Source organism: Myripristis murdjan, chromosome 7, assembly GCF_902150065.1.
Source record: "Myripristis murdjan chromosome 7, fMyrMur1.1, whole genome shotgun sequence".
Classification (NCBI taxonomy): Eukaryota; Metazoa; Chordata; class Actinopteri; order Holocentriformes; family Holocentridae; genus Myripristis; species Myripristis murdjan.
The window spans coordinates 20,897,252-20,912,440 of NC_043986.1; the positions used below are offsets into that span (position 1 = coordinate 20,897,252).

The window sequence follows — 15,189 nt, forward strand, 5'->3', positions numbered from 1 at the left end:
ATAAAATACGCTGCACCAGACACGCAGTTTCCATGGTAACCTTAGTGGCATTTCATTGAAAGCACTGTTCAGCCGCTAGACTGCTTCTACTGTATTTTGCTTGTGCAATATTTAATTTGATTTTAACAAAGTAAGTTTAAAGTCATGTTTGAGGTCCTGGTAAGCTGCAGGTCATAGAGTGAGAACCAGACATGCGTTTATATTGTAGAAAGTGACTGTGTTTGTTTAGATCTTCCTCATCAGCTCGTCTGATCTTTAAAAAAAAAAAAAAAAAAAAAAAAATCAATATAGTTGGGTATTGTGATATTATTTTTAGCAAAACTGTATCCATTCTCTAGCCATTTGTATCAATGTGTGTTCCTTATGCACTTCATGTCATGATGTCTATATTTTAGCACAATCTGTTGAGTGCATTATGCTCATTTTGTTTTAATGAATTGAAATGGGAATTTTAAGATAAATTGCTTTAAGTCACATTCATGCAGTGTGCATTTCAGTGTAGGGTGTATGCTGTATGGTGATACAAATCGTATTGTGACTCATGTATTGTAATCCGTATTATATTGTGAGGTCTTTGCCGGTATGCAGCCCTAGTTTGGCTGAAGGTTGTCAGTGATGACATCATGAGCCAATTAACAACCAAGTAATGGAAAAGCAGAGTCAAGCCAGAGGGGGATAACAGTGTTTACTTATTTCACCTAATTAGAAATATTGCTATGTGAGCTGTGTATAGTACTTACAGGCTATCCCTTTTTTCTTTAGTCAAAGTCAATAAATTACAACTTGGGTGTGGTTTAAGGGCAAAGGTCGCACAATAAAGACAGATGAGAAAATCTATCAGCGTGGATATTGTGAGAAGCCAGGGGAGTTTGTGTTAAGGTGTCTACAGAGGTTGTGTCTTCCTTAATGGTTATTTGACATGGCAGCACACCACTTTTGCACTGAGAGCCTCCAACTGTGCAGCACTAAGCCGCGAAAATGCACAGGCAGCACAATCCTCCGGCAAGTGGGAAACCTGATCCACCTGGGCCAGAGTACCTGCTGATGACGAGTGTCTGTCAGCCCCATGACTGCAGGAATGCAGGGAAGAGGTAGGAAGGAGCTGGGAAGAGAGCAGGGTGGGAGGGAGGAGGGACAGGAAAGTCGAGGTGGAAAGGGTAGAGAAAGTGCTGGCAGCATGAGAAGAGACACGAGGAGGCGAGCGGGAGGGTAACAAGCAACCATGTGAATCCACCTGAAATGCACACAGAGGCAGAACATTTACAAAGGCGTCGCCGGAGGCCTCGCTCTGCCACAGGGCCACAATGCGAGAAAGACAAGCTGACCATGAGCTATATTTGCTGACTTACTGAATCGGTCCCAGTGACAATTAATTGTGCACTTCCAGCTGTTCTGTTTCCGATGGAAAGAAACTGCAATTCCAGTCTTTGCGTGACTCAAAAAAGGAACAAATGAATTGCCAAGGGACATCTATTAATCTCTGATTTATTTATTTATTTTCCAAATGAAGGGTCTTGCACAATGCGATTTTAACAGTGCAGATGCTTTTATTTGTCTGGCATGTTGTGGAGCTTAGCAGCCCCTGCCTCCCCTGTGCGTGACTGTACAGCGGCTCTGGAGGTGACGCTCCATATTCTCTGTGCCCCTGGAGACCTGGGCTCTGTCCCTCACTACCGACCACACTGGAACCTTATCCATCCCCCTGCTCGATGCATCAATAATCTGCTGTATACACAAGCCTTTTTTTAATAAACCGTCATGCGAAACTAATTTACTGTCTATTTGTCCAGTCTGAGAAGGCCTCTAGATTAAGTTTCCTTTCTGGGGAATTCTCAGCCAGGCAGAGCTAGAAATTAAACTTCGCGCTGTCCTCTTCTTTTTCACACAGAAATGTGGACACGCATGGATGCGCATACACATACTGCAATGTACAAACACACACACACACACAGAGGCATACATATCCATGCACGCACACACAAAGTGGCACCTGACTAGACAGAAATCTCAGGAGTTGATAAGTAGGTTAGTGGCGGGTAACCCTCCTGACCCTCTTAGGCTTGCCAAGTCCGCTGTCCTGTTCTCACATTCCATCAGCAGCGCTGTCTCTCCCCTCTAAAAACAATGTGTCATGTCACTCGTGGCCAGTGGGAAAACTATCACTCTGCAGCCAGGTGAAGCAGTGCACTCTTGGAAAAAAAACATAAAGTGCGAAGAAAAGTTAGCATTTAGACTTGAAGGTCAGAGTAAAAAGAGGACAGTTTAAGAAAAAGTCCAATCGGTTCAGGCTTGCATTTAACCATGTGGCTGCCTTGGTATACAGCCTCAAGGTCTCATCTCTCTGTTATGAAAGAGGAGGCGATGGAGACAGGACCTTTGAGCTTACAGTAGCTGCGAGCAACCTGCAGCTGCACGTTTGCAGATAAACTTTTAGTAGCCACCAAAAAAAGAACCAAACTCCATAACTCATATGGGCAAATACCCAAACACACACAGAATCTCTCTCTTTCTCTCTCTCTCTCTCTCTGGCACACACAAACCCCAAAACCCCAAACATGTTAAGGCTACACATACACAAAAGTCGTCAACACATGCACAAAATACCCATGAGATATGTAACCAGCCTCAAAGGACCTGGAGGAATTCTCTTTCCATACCCTCGGCGCATCAATGAAGGTTTCATTTCCTGATTCCTTCATCCCTCCAAATGAGGCGTCGCCTGTCAGTAGATCTCTCCTGTTTAAATAGCTCCCATAATTGCCTGTGTTGTGTGCTGGGCAAGGCTGGCGTCCAAAGCAAATATTTCCAAACGGAAAGGGGTTCTGGCATGGCCAGGAGAAGTGCTCATGTTATTTGGAGTTAAAACATTTTTTAAAAATTCTCTTGAGAGGATGGAAAAAAACGTCTTAATCAAGTTAAAAGGGCTGCCTCACTTCTGAAAAATGAGACATGTCTCGGCTCTATCCTTGCCTCACTCAAGGAGAAGAAGGGAAAAGGAAGGTTAAAACGGAGAGAGATTAAGAGATTGGTTGTGTTTGCGGAGGCCATGTCCGCTGGTTTCTCAGATAGCCTTGACTGTATATATAACATTTGCCCTTGTGCTGAGCTTTAGAGCCATGTAAACATGGCGGTTGAGTTACAGAAACTCCTCAACCCTTATTTTGGAGAAATGCTCAACTGTTTCGTTCTTCATCTTCTTTTTTTCCCCTTAAAGGTTCAGCGACTTTCGGAGCATTTATTGCTGACCCAGAGTTTTTGAAGGGGGAAAAGTGAAAAACTACCCACGTCTGTCATGAAAGCTGTCCATGCATCCATCCCCACTGGTCGGGAGCCAACGGACAGAACTGTCTCTGTGGTCTAGACAGACCAGAGACGAGGAGGTGAGAGTACGGACACTGGCCTTTTTGGGCTTTTCATTTAGTGGACGAGGCATGCACTCTTTAATAAGGCAGCAAATCGAAGCCATGCGCAGGGGCAGGCAGCAAAACAGCTGGGGAAGCGGGCCGTGCTGCTCTTGTAGGTGAACAGACGCCGGCTTGGCTTGACCGAGCATCAGTAAGGAGGGAGTGGCACATACAAAGCTAGCCGAAATTAAAACAAGATCCCCTCTCTTTTAAACAAGATTACAGGATTTCCTCCTTCTCTCTGTCGCTCCTGGAGTTCAATGACACAGCACATTTTTTCACCCACTTGACTGAACAGTGACCACGGCGCCAGGTTTGAACCCAGCCTGAGAGCACGACTGAGTGCACAGGCACTGAAACTGGCTGTGTGGTAACAAACATTCAGCCCCAATCAGGCACGTCAGCTTAGGCTGTATAAATTGATACGTTTCCTGGACGCATGTCTTCTCATCTGTGCAACACACACTCTCGTAAATCACAGCGGTACGGGTGACTATTGCAAATTGGAAGCTGACTCTATAAGACACTTATAGTATTTAGCTTTGAACAATTTATTACTTCCATTACTTCCTGTGTGTTGTACTGCCTAGCGCACTGTGTCAAATACAGCTAGCTGATCCACATCTGCTATGCAAACATGAATAAAATCTCTGTTTAGCATTTCATTCTTAATTCAGCAGAGAGGGTTGATTTTATGCTATTACATAAACAAAACGAATACAGCTCTGATTGAATTCAGGCTTTTTAGACTTTGGGCTTGTCTCCCAGGTAACCATTTTGGTAAATAAGCACAGACTTAGATTTCTCTTCCAATCTCTCGCTGAGTTCTTTCCTAAATGAAAAACTATGAGCTAAGGTCATACTAAATGGTATTTCTCTGTTCCTCCAAAACAAGTCTGGAAGTATTTTAAAAACAAACCCTGGGATAAGTGTTTGGGTGGACAGCCTTGTGCCAAGGAGACGAGAGGCCCTGCACTGACGTCTGACGGCTCCCAGTCTGGTGGATGCTTACATCCCTAAGCCCAATCTCAGGCTTCAGTTTCCCCCAAAGCCCCGCCAGTGGGCTCAGCTGGAATTGTTCATTTCATGGTGGATGGGACTGAACAATCCTGAGAGGGAGAGTGTGTTGATATACTCTTCAGGAGTCAGCTAATGCACCGATCGCAAATCCGTCCCGCAACTCATCACTCCAGCTCCTCTCCCCTGAACTGTGGAGGGAATCTCTTGTCTAAACCTGATCCTTGCATGTCACAACAACGGCAAAGTGACTGCTCACTGCAGAGAGAGAAGGGTATTTGCATCTGCAGCAGGGAATTGAGGACGGTTATTGCTAAGCTCCAACTGTGTCTCCTATCTGGCGCTCCACTGGGTATGATCGGCTTCATACCGGGTCATGCCAGGAAAAGCCATTGTTCATTCAAAATAGTCTGGAGATCATTACTGGGCATGGAGGGGGCAGCTCTCAAGGAGGTGGGGGTGTTGTTAGTTAAGGATATCTCATCCAGGGCACAAGCAAGTGTTATCTATTCATGTAACACATTTAAATCCATTGATGAATTTAAGGTCATTGTAGGGAATGTGGTGATGAAAGCATGCAATTGTTTATCTTGAGTGGCTACTGTGTTTGAATTATTGTGTATTTTTATATATTATGTTGCATACGTTGCATTGTACTTTGTTGCGACTGAGCATGGTTACTACCTTGGCCAGGCCTCCCTTGAGATTTTTAATCTCAATGGGACTTCCTGGTCAAATAAAGGTAAGATAAATCTGCCCGATTGGATGGGGGTTATCACCACCCCCTCAAGAGAATGGCCAATTCCCTTAAAGGAAAGCATTTAAACTGTGCTTCAAAGCCTGTGGAGCAAATCCAGGTGGAGCTCTTTGATGACTACTTTTCCCCATCAGGAGCTGGTCAATAATACATCAGCCTGGAACACTCCTGCTTGATTAGCCAACCTTGCAACATGATCCCTGAGGTTTACAAGTGCCAGGATGCAGGCTCACCAGAGCAATCAGTCAAAGACTTCACTGTAGATTGGGGTGAAAGATAAAGCTTATCAAGGATTTATCAAAGATCCCGAGGGACGCCGCCCCTGGGACCTGGTGCAAAAATGTCATAATACAATTAGAGCCTGTAGCAAAACACTGTTAACTGAGCTGACCCGTGCTCCGTTGCTACGACAATGCTATTCTTCAGAAGTGTCTTTCAAAAGCTGCGATGACGTCACTTTTGTATTATAGATCATGTTATGTCTTTGGGCAAGGTTAAAGTAAAAGGGCATTCATTTCCCTATAGATTGCACGGGGAATTGAGCTCTGCTAAATCAATACAAACTAAATCAGTGTTGGTCAATAGAAATCAAAGGAACACGGTCTGTAAAGCTGCATGCGGAGCCTTAAAACCCAGCATCACGTCTGTTTCAACGGGAGCAACACGCTCCGCTTGACTGGTGAATAAGTAAATAACGAAATGACAAAACTCATCTCTGGGCCAAAATCATTACAGCATGGTGGTGATCCAAACATTAGCTGTCACACATTTGTACAGTCTATTTCTGAGCTTGCTGTTGTTTTCCCTCAGCTTCTCATGATGGGCTGCATGGGATCTTGGCATTTTCACTTCCCGAGCGCACAAGTCATCTGTATTTTTTATCTTGTACGCTCAATCCTCCGCATCTGCTCCGATGAGCCGAGCCCAGAAACATAATGTTCCACGTAGAGGCTAACGGTTTGAGAAAGTTGTGATTTGCGGTTGTAAATCTTCAGGGTAGTGTTTGTACAGATGCTAATAATATCAAGCGCCACACTGGCTACTTGAGAGAGTTTAATGAACCGTACCAATGATAAGAAGGAATTTGGGTTTCTGAAGGACCTAAAACAAAACACACAGGTCATAAATGTGGGGATGTTGGTACTATAGTGGGAACTAATAGCCTTCCTGCATCTGCTTTTCATTGTTCAGAGGATGTGTGTTTGGGATTATACTGACATTGATTCTTCTGTTTTTTTCCTAAGACCCTAAAATCCTTTATAGCCTCGTCATAGAGGAGGTGTGGTGATTAAGCACCATCCATCCATCACCCCTGCAAGACTATAGCCATGACGGTTATAAAAGATGTAATAAAGTTGTTATGCTTCACTACTTCTCTTCAGCGCGCCTCTTCGGAGATTTTTGAGTGGGTAGCGGGTACAATAGCTCCCTATGAGGTAAATTATACAGTGAGTGACATCTCACTCCACACAGACGGAGGCAGTGTGCTGTGATATTGCATTGCTTCCACCTTGCTGGCTTCTTGACATCTTTGTGCGGCGCAGAGCAGACAGGGAAGACCTCAGAAACCAGTGCGTCCCCCGTGAGGTGCAGGCTGCGTTCTGCTTCACGCTCTAGCGCCTGCTGCCACCGCCCAATGTCATTACGCTGCCAACACATCTAATTACAAGGAGTCATGTGGCGCGTGTGGCAGGGAGCGAGGGGAGAGCACTTCCATGGGGATGTGTGCGCTGGTCCCTTACTCTCGTCCGTGAGCAGAGAGCTGCACAGATGGATCCCTGCCGGTCTGAGCAGAGCGGGGCTTTAGAGGGCTGCGGGTCAAAAAAGCAGCAGGTAGGAGTGTGTAGGTTAACACCAGAACTAAGCATCATAATCACAGAGGAGGAAGAAAAGCAGAGGAAGAAGTAAAGAAAAAAAAACTTGCTGGAGCTTTGTGGCTAAAGACCATACGGTAAAACCAAGGAGATTTACTTTGAAGCGCTCAGACTTCTCAACTCAGTGCGAACTTTGAGGATCGGGTACATGTCTTGCTCCCTGAAGCCTCGGACACATAGAATAGAATAAAATATCTGCGTTGTCATTTGCACAAGTACAATGAGATTAAGAATGTGGAGGGCGCAGAGCCGCTGCGTCCGGACGCGGCGCCGCCATCTTGACTCACATCTGTTCTATAAGGGCTCGGGCTGGTCTTGACCCCGACTGGGCGCCAGCTGCTTAGCCACTCCAGTTAGCTCCAGGGCCAAGGGGACTAATCTTTTCTCAGGGGCCAAAAGGAGCTTAAACCTGGAAGAGGAAGTCGGGGCCTAAACATGAAACCTCGGCTCTACCTCTTCCTCTCCTCTCTTTGTGGTGCGGATTATTCCCTTTCCAACGTGCAGCAGGGAATTAGAATGAGTTAAACCCTCTCAAAAAGTCTTCAGAGGCCTTTCACCTCTCAAAGCAAGAGCTGGACATCTGCTGATGAAGAGTGGTTTGTACTTGAAGGCTACATGCCAATTGATTACTCAGTGGTGCTTCACTTTGATGCCATAATGATGTGCGGCTGTGCTACGTTGGAGGGGAAAAGTACTCATTGATTAAATAATAATTAATTACTTTAACATGTATCACTTTTTACGGCTTTTACAGGAATATTGTGATCAAAACATCCTGCGAGGGAGATTTCTCGGATTCTCGGAGATGTCTCTGCCCTCTTGCGCGCAGCTCATCTGTGGAGAACAACCGCGGCAGAAAAAAGAAAAAAAAATAAAACTTGAAAGCTCTCCCTGTGATTGTTTGTGTGTTTGTGTGTGTACGTTTAACTATGAAGAATTACATATCAAAGGAATTGATGGATGTGATTCTGTTTGATGCAAGTGCAGCATCCACACAACCAGATACTGCGATTACACACCTGCATGCAAGGCGGGAGCTGACAGCACAGCAAATGATCCAAGTACAACTAAACGGGTGTTGCTAAATGGCTTGGAAAATAACCCTGCTTTATACTGTAGATGCTAGGGTGTATGTGAGTGTGTGTGTGTGTGTATGTTTGAAGAAAAAAAAAAGAGAAAGAGAGTGAAAAAGAAAAAGAAAGAGAGGCGGAGATAGTGAAAGAAAGAAAGAGAAGCTGGGGCACGGGGCCATTGTCAAGTCGTAACATGTTCATTATCGATCTTAGGGCTGCGAGTGTCACCGTACAAGATGTGAGCGCACACAAAATGTTTTCAGTTCCTTCGTACCTTCCAGTCCTCCTTAATCTCGGCATTACTTACAGTTCATGAGAGCACAACTGGAGGCTGATACGACTGAGCCGGCTAACACGACCCGCATGCAATGGCCCTCTCTCATTGTTGAGTGCTGATAAGTTTGTCTGTCATCGCGTCGACTGAAATGCGAGACCCGCTGTAGCAAGTCACACACACTCCTCTGCAACAAACTCCACAGCAGCTAACAACATCAAAGCGCTCGATATCAAGTGAAATGCATCATGCAGAGGCTCTAACCAGGAGGGTGAGGTTTTCTGTGGAGCAGCCAGGTCTGACTTGGGGGTTTTAAAACAAAGCTGAAGAACGTAGGACGGGGAGAGCGAGCGAGAGAGAGAGAGAGAGACGTGGAGGTCTGATGTCTATGTTTAGCAGCTCCTAGGAGCGGGCAGAGCTGTGTTTTTCCCTTCATTTCGTAACCTTTTAAGTGTAATGTGTGCTCTGTGGGGCTAATATGAATGGCACACTGGTGAAATATTAAACCATGGGAAAGTACGGTCTGCTGACAGCTCACTCAGGGCTCCCGGCACAGGGTCAAGCTCTTCATAAATTTGCCCCCTTTTCATAAGACAAGGGGTGAAAATGTCTCTCCTTTTCCTTTTCTGAAAAATCAGTTTGAAGACTACCTGCTATGTGAAAGTAGGATATAGCTAGAATCGGAGGCCATTCAGCCTTGAAACAGATATTATTCTCCGTGATGTGACATTAGACATGCAGACGGAGAGAAGAAATTATGCAACAACATGGATTATGTCAGCTTGAATATGAGACTTGACACATGCAGTTTAATGTATGTGCTCTGGCTACAGAGGCCCCTTATATAACAATTCTCGCCTCATGTTCTGCTGCATAATGAAGCAAATGGCAAGTCGGCTGCTTTGCAAACCCCGAGACAAAAAAAATCACTTTAACAGACAGTGAGAAACACACACTCACCTAGACAGTTGTGGCCATCGTGTGCCAGGCGGAAGCCGTCGTAGCACGTGCACCTGTAATTTCCCGGGATGTTGATGCACTCGTGGACACAGCCGCCGTTGTATTCAGTCGCACATTCGTCTAGATCTGCAGAGAGAACAGACACAAGGGGTTGGAGAGTGCACTTCAATTTCTCGCAGCAATCAAGATCCAATTATGAACAGGGGACAGCCTCAAAAATCAGTGCCAACTAAGCCATCCCGTGATGTTTTAGGGGGACAAGATAAAAAAAAAAAAAAGCTTGTTTTTCTCAGTGCCATTTTCAGTACTGATAATGTGAAACCCAGTGAGACAACAGCTGTGGTGCTTAGTCGCTCAAAAGCGAATTCAACAGGCAGCTCAAACTGAAACTACATCACGGCTAGACACTAGAGTTCAACCAGTATGGGTTTTTGAGGGTGCTGCAACACTCATGTTTGCTTTAAAGCTGCCAGTAACAAGTAGAGTGTTCCAGTGTGTAACAATAAATTTGATCAAGTTTCATGTCAGACATCACAAGAATTTAAATTTTATTCTTGCTGGCATGTAAAAGCAATTGAACAACATGTAGAGAGTCATGTAAAACACTGAAACCCACAGCAGTTTAAAATGAATGGCATAGTAAAGCAATTATTAATGCACTTTGACCAACCTCACCCTGTTAAATGGGAGGGGAAAGCCATGATACATAATTGAACAATATACCAGACAAAAACGTGCAAACTTAGTGCAATTGTAAAAAATATGTGAAAATTTTATTGCAGTTTTTACAAAGTCTTTTTTATGTCACTTGGATCAGAAAGGAACCACGAGCATCACTTACTGGTCAATATCCAATAAATAAAAAGACAATGTAATATCGGCTACCAGAGCAATACATCAGTCTCCCCCTAGGACTTAAAATATTTCACTGTGAGTAGCTGAAATTGAAGAAATGAGATACATGAGAGAGACAGATGAAGATGAATTGAGAGAGAGGGGAACAGAGGGGGAGAGAGATTGCAGAGTGGTATGACAGATTGAGTAGAGTTGTCTGTTATGGTTATGATGATGGGTGAGGGGCCTGTGCTGAGAAGACCCAGGCAGGAGAATGAGAATGCAGCGCACCTACACTCAGCACTTACTGGCCCATTTAGGGCCGATGATCCAGGTCATTCAGCTCCTCTTTGTGGCTGCCTCACTCGGGGCTTAATTGGACTTGACAGCAGAGGGATGGGACTGAAACAAAGAAATTTTCTCCCGTTCCCTGCCTCACCACTTCCCACTCGCTCCTGTCCCTATCTGATCACAGCGGGCAAATGCCCATCACATTGCTACTTTGCTCTAAACCTGAATCACCTTGACCATGTCAACAAGAGACACTCAATAACTTTGAATTTTGGTAAAAAAAAAAAAAAAAAAAAAAAAGAAAGAAAAAGAAAAAAGAAAAGAAAAGAAAAGAAAAATCCTACAAGGTCAGCTCATAAATTTTGTTCCATAACACCTTCAAGATGCTGAATTTAAAAAGGTGCACACTGCAAAATTGACCACATTCGACTGAAGGAAGGACAGTTTCCATTCAACTGACAAAAAAGTGGAATAAGCACAAAATTTGATCACCAAATCTACATAGCTCTCATCATGGGAAGGCACCTTTAATGGAATAGTAGTTTAGTTTATTTCTATAGCCAAAATGTCAATGTTTAAGAGACAATATAACAATAATAACTGAAAGTAAATAAGATGATAAAAATGCCAGAAATAAGTTAAAATCAGGCTTACAGAATAATGAAACAATAAAATCTACTTATGACAAAATTACAATTATGTAAAAACCTGTAAAAATGGGTTTTGAGAGGCAACTTTAAACCCTGACACTGATTTTGGCAGCTGAAGCCCCTCAGACAGACAGTAGCTCCCCAGATCCTCAGGGGCGGACAGCAGAGGCCCAGTAAGCTTTGATCCTCAGGCTCAGAGGGCCCGAGGATCACAGGCTGCGCTCCAACTCACAGGGACTTAAAAGATCTGAGCTGCAGCTCTGTGTCACACCTAGCCAAGCCTTTAAATTAAATCACTAAAATGTAAATATCAATTCTTGCACCAAAAATGGCAGCCAGGGCAGAATCAGGCCAATAATACGAGCACACATTGTTCTTTTGGTCTTTGTTAGCCTGGCATCAGCTGTGCGTGTTGCATTGTGCACAAAATGTGCTCAATAAATAAAATCCGACTGATTGATTGCTTGGTTGATTGATAATTCTACACAATGAGCAAACATGCAACTGTTTGCCGATTTCCTCCAAACCTGTCGAGGGCTGTCAGTCCTGTCTACATGCTATTTGAATAAAACCAAATTCTGACCTCTGAAACAGCTTTGCATACACAGGGATAATACAGTTGTGCAGCACTCCTCATCACAATTCAAAATGCACTCATCAAGCGTTGATGAAACTTGAACTGAAGCTGTCGCCGCACGATTCGCCAGAATTGTTTTCTTCTAAAAGCTCCTTAGCATATTTTCCATTTTCATCTTGGTGCATGTTTAATCTTGCAAATCCAAGCAAATTATTACACTTCAACAGAAGTGGGAAAGTACCAAAATCCTTTAGGCAGGTAAAGGTAGCAATACCACCATGAAAAAATATGCCATTAAAAGTAAAAGACCAAATTTGTACTCAAGTGAAAGTATAGAAGGATTAGCAACAAAATATACTATGAAAGTAGGAAAGTATTAAGTATCAGTAAAGTACTCATTGTGTATAAAAGCTCCTTTCAAAGTGTTAAATTATTGATATCTTACCCTGTAACAAGGACCTCATGTCTAAATATATGCTTTTGGCTGGTTTACACTTTGATGATGCATCGGGCTTTATGTTTTGCAGGTAAAAGCCTATTCTGCAAAGTAACTAGTAACTACAGCTAAATGTAGTGCAGTAAAACATACAACATTTCTCTCTGAAATGGAACGGAGTAAATGTCTAAAACCTCACACAATGGAAAAACTCAAGTAAAGTTCCAGCAGCTCAAAACTGTGCTTGAGTAAACGTCCTTAGTTCATTTCCAGCAATGTACTTAAAACAAACTCTGCCTATTCTGTCCTAACTTGCATGCAGGAAAAAAAATTTGGTGGACCTAAAAGGACCTAGAGGACTGGCTGTATTTTTATGCTGATTTAATTAATTGACTCAGTTTGTTTGCTTTAGTATGTCAGCCTTGAGGAGCCATGCAGACTTAGGGAGGCAGAGATACTTGCTGATATCAGCAAACCAGTCTCTTCAGTTCAATGGAAGTCCAACCTAGCACATACTTTACAATAGATTCAATAACGCAAACTTTTAGAACCTAGAGGCAGAAGGCCATGAAAAACACACAGTCAAGTAAATTAAAGAATAATAATAGAGAGGGAAAAAAATGACATTGTGAAATATGGTTTTGTAATAATACTAATAAAAACTGTGGGACATAATGATCCGGAGGCTTTGGGTACATCTGAGAAAGGCTAGAAAAACAGACTTGTGTCTGACAGGCTACATAGCCCGCCTTGGGCTGTGGAAATATCTCTGACTGTTTGGCAGGCCCTCTGACTGCCGTTTCAGCCGCTATCTTAATTCTGTTCTCTAACATGTGTAGGAAATTTACTGCTTCATTTCATCTTGTCACAAAGGAGCACTCTGCACCTGGCTTTCCCCTCCCTCTGTCCACCGCTCTCTCCCCTGTCTCTCCTCCCTCTTTCAGGAGAGTTTTAAAGCTAATGAGTCATGTTGAGTGAGACAGAAGCTCTTATCAAACCTGTCACCGGCCCAGGGGCTTAGGTTCAGAGTGATAAGGCAACTCAACGTGAGAGATGCGACATTTGCTTCAGTGCACTGTAAAAATCCTCCTAATGCCACCACAGAGGAAGCAGGAGTCTGTGCCTCTAAACCACGGGGTGAAAATTAATACATTAATTCAGTGAGACTTTTACCTTCACAGTGCTTGCCATCCCCTTTATAGCCTGACTTGCAGATACATTTGTATGACTTCAGGGTATTCTGGCAGATGGCATCGATGCTGCAGTTGTCAAGCGCTTCTGCACACTCGTCCACATCTAGAAAGGAAGAAATGGAGGGGATTGTTAGCTGGTGAGGATGGTTATCATTCCTTACCGAGAATAAAAGTGTTCAGTGCACCTTATCAGCACACTCTGAATAAGAAACAGTCACATCAGTACACATATAATTGATGCTTTTTTGAGGGGTGCGTTTTTCCTGAATAATAAATACAAGCAGCTGTGTCATCACTAACCCACAAGTAATTGGTCAGTTATTGACTGAGCTGGCGTGACCTGCAATTGACCAACTGCTGCTCCAGCGGACATTTAGCTATCAAAAAAACAGGCTATCGAAAACCAGGAATGAATCTCATGTGGAGAATTAAAGATCTGGCAGGTTGAATGATTGATATAAACAAAAGGAAAACTTGAGATCCCTGCAGCCAACAATTAACCTTGCAACATAAATGCATGCTCTGGTTAAAATTTTTCATTCTGAATTTCAGAATACTGTACACTCTGTACTTCAATTAAAGATGGATGCACGCACTCCCACCTTCCAATGCCATTTACACATGCAGAACTAAAAGCCCTCAGTATGGGGCATGGGAGGGAAAATATGCAGTAATGGCTGCAGAAAAAAAAAAAAAAAAAAAAAAAAAAGGTAAATGTGTAATTGTTGGGTTCAGTTTAGAATTATACACGAAGAGAATGTGAAAAGATAAGACTGGAAATGGATTTGACCAGAATAACTGAGAGCATGATCAGGTTTGCCTTCGTGGAGCCCCTAATCCCACCTAATCCCAGTTAACTAGCCCAGGTGTTTAGGATTACCCTCCTGCACACAGGGGCTGGGCAGCTTAACAAGGTTTACATAGCTTCCATTACCCGCTCTTATACAAGCCCTCTGCAGGAGCCGGCTGATCCCACTGGGAAATGATCTGCAATCTAAGCCTCTGACTTTAGCATATTGGCCATATCTGTCTATTTCTTAAACATGGCAGTCAGGACAGTGACAGGGCAGAAAACAAGATATTCTTACGGGAAAGCATCTAATACACTATAACTACCTGTCGCAGGCTCCTGGATGACATTTTTAGACATTTATAAGAAAATGCCCGGAGGCACACCGCTAACAATAACACCATGCATGTGCAGTAATGCTGTTATCACTTCAGGCGGAGCATTGTCCTTACATAACAAAATATTCAAACAAAACTGCAGATTATACATTCAAATGACACTAGTACAGCGGTGATTTGTTACAGCCCGGAATAAATCCTGTGTCTCTAAAGAGTAAGTATCCATCAGTACAATGTTTTTCTCTGTCTTTTTTTTTTTTTTTTTTCTGGCACCTAATAAGGGATGTAGCACCTGGGAGAGCGGTGGCACCTCTCTTGCCACCAGTTTCCACAAAACCACTTAGCAAAGCAGGGGCTCCCCAAGCGCCATATTGATTTATATTATGTGAGAACAATGACAATTCTCCATAGTGGCTCTGTGTCCTTTTTCCTCATTGATTGTCTTCCACGATAAGAGCAGGAAATGGCATGGCGAAGAAGTGTTTTTCAGCGGAGGAGGTATTAATCACGGCATAATATCTATCTTAATGTCAGCTTTCTCGGGTCCAATTCGCCGTGGTGATTAATATTCAATATAACAGAAATAATTCATCTTTTCATCTTTTTTTTTTTATGTTCCCACCTGTGGCATCAACTCATTTTATCTTGGTGGTGTATCTTTTCATGGACACTGGCACAAACATGCTTGCTTTTCATGTTGAGCATTACCTCCTTTTTTTTT

At 43.4% G+C, this 15,189-nt stretch overlaps 1 protein-coding gene across 2 annotated transcripts in view; it reads right to left on the minus strand.

Moving 5' to 3' along the window:
- scube3 (signal peptide, CUB domain, EGF-like 3) overlaps positions 1-15,189 on the minus strand; it is a 67,977-nt gene that overhangs the window by 39,630 nt on the left and 13,158 nt on the right. For both annotated transcript variants that reach the window (XM_030055562.1, XM_030055563.1), the window contains exons 2-3: positions 13,321-13,443; positions 9,360-9,485 (exon numbers count right to left, since the gene is read on the minus strand). In XM_030055562.1, coding sequence (XP_029911422.1) covers positions 9,360-9,485; positions 13,321-13,443 — 249 coding nt within the window. The remainder of the gene's footprint in view (positions 1-9,359; positions 9,486-13,320; positions 13,444-15,189) is intronic.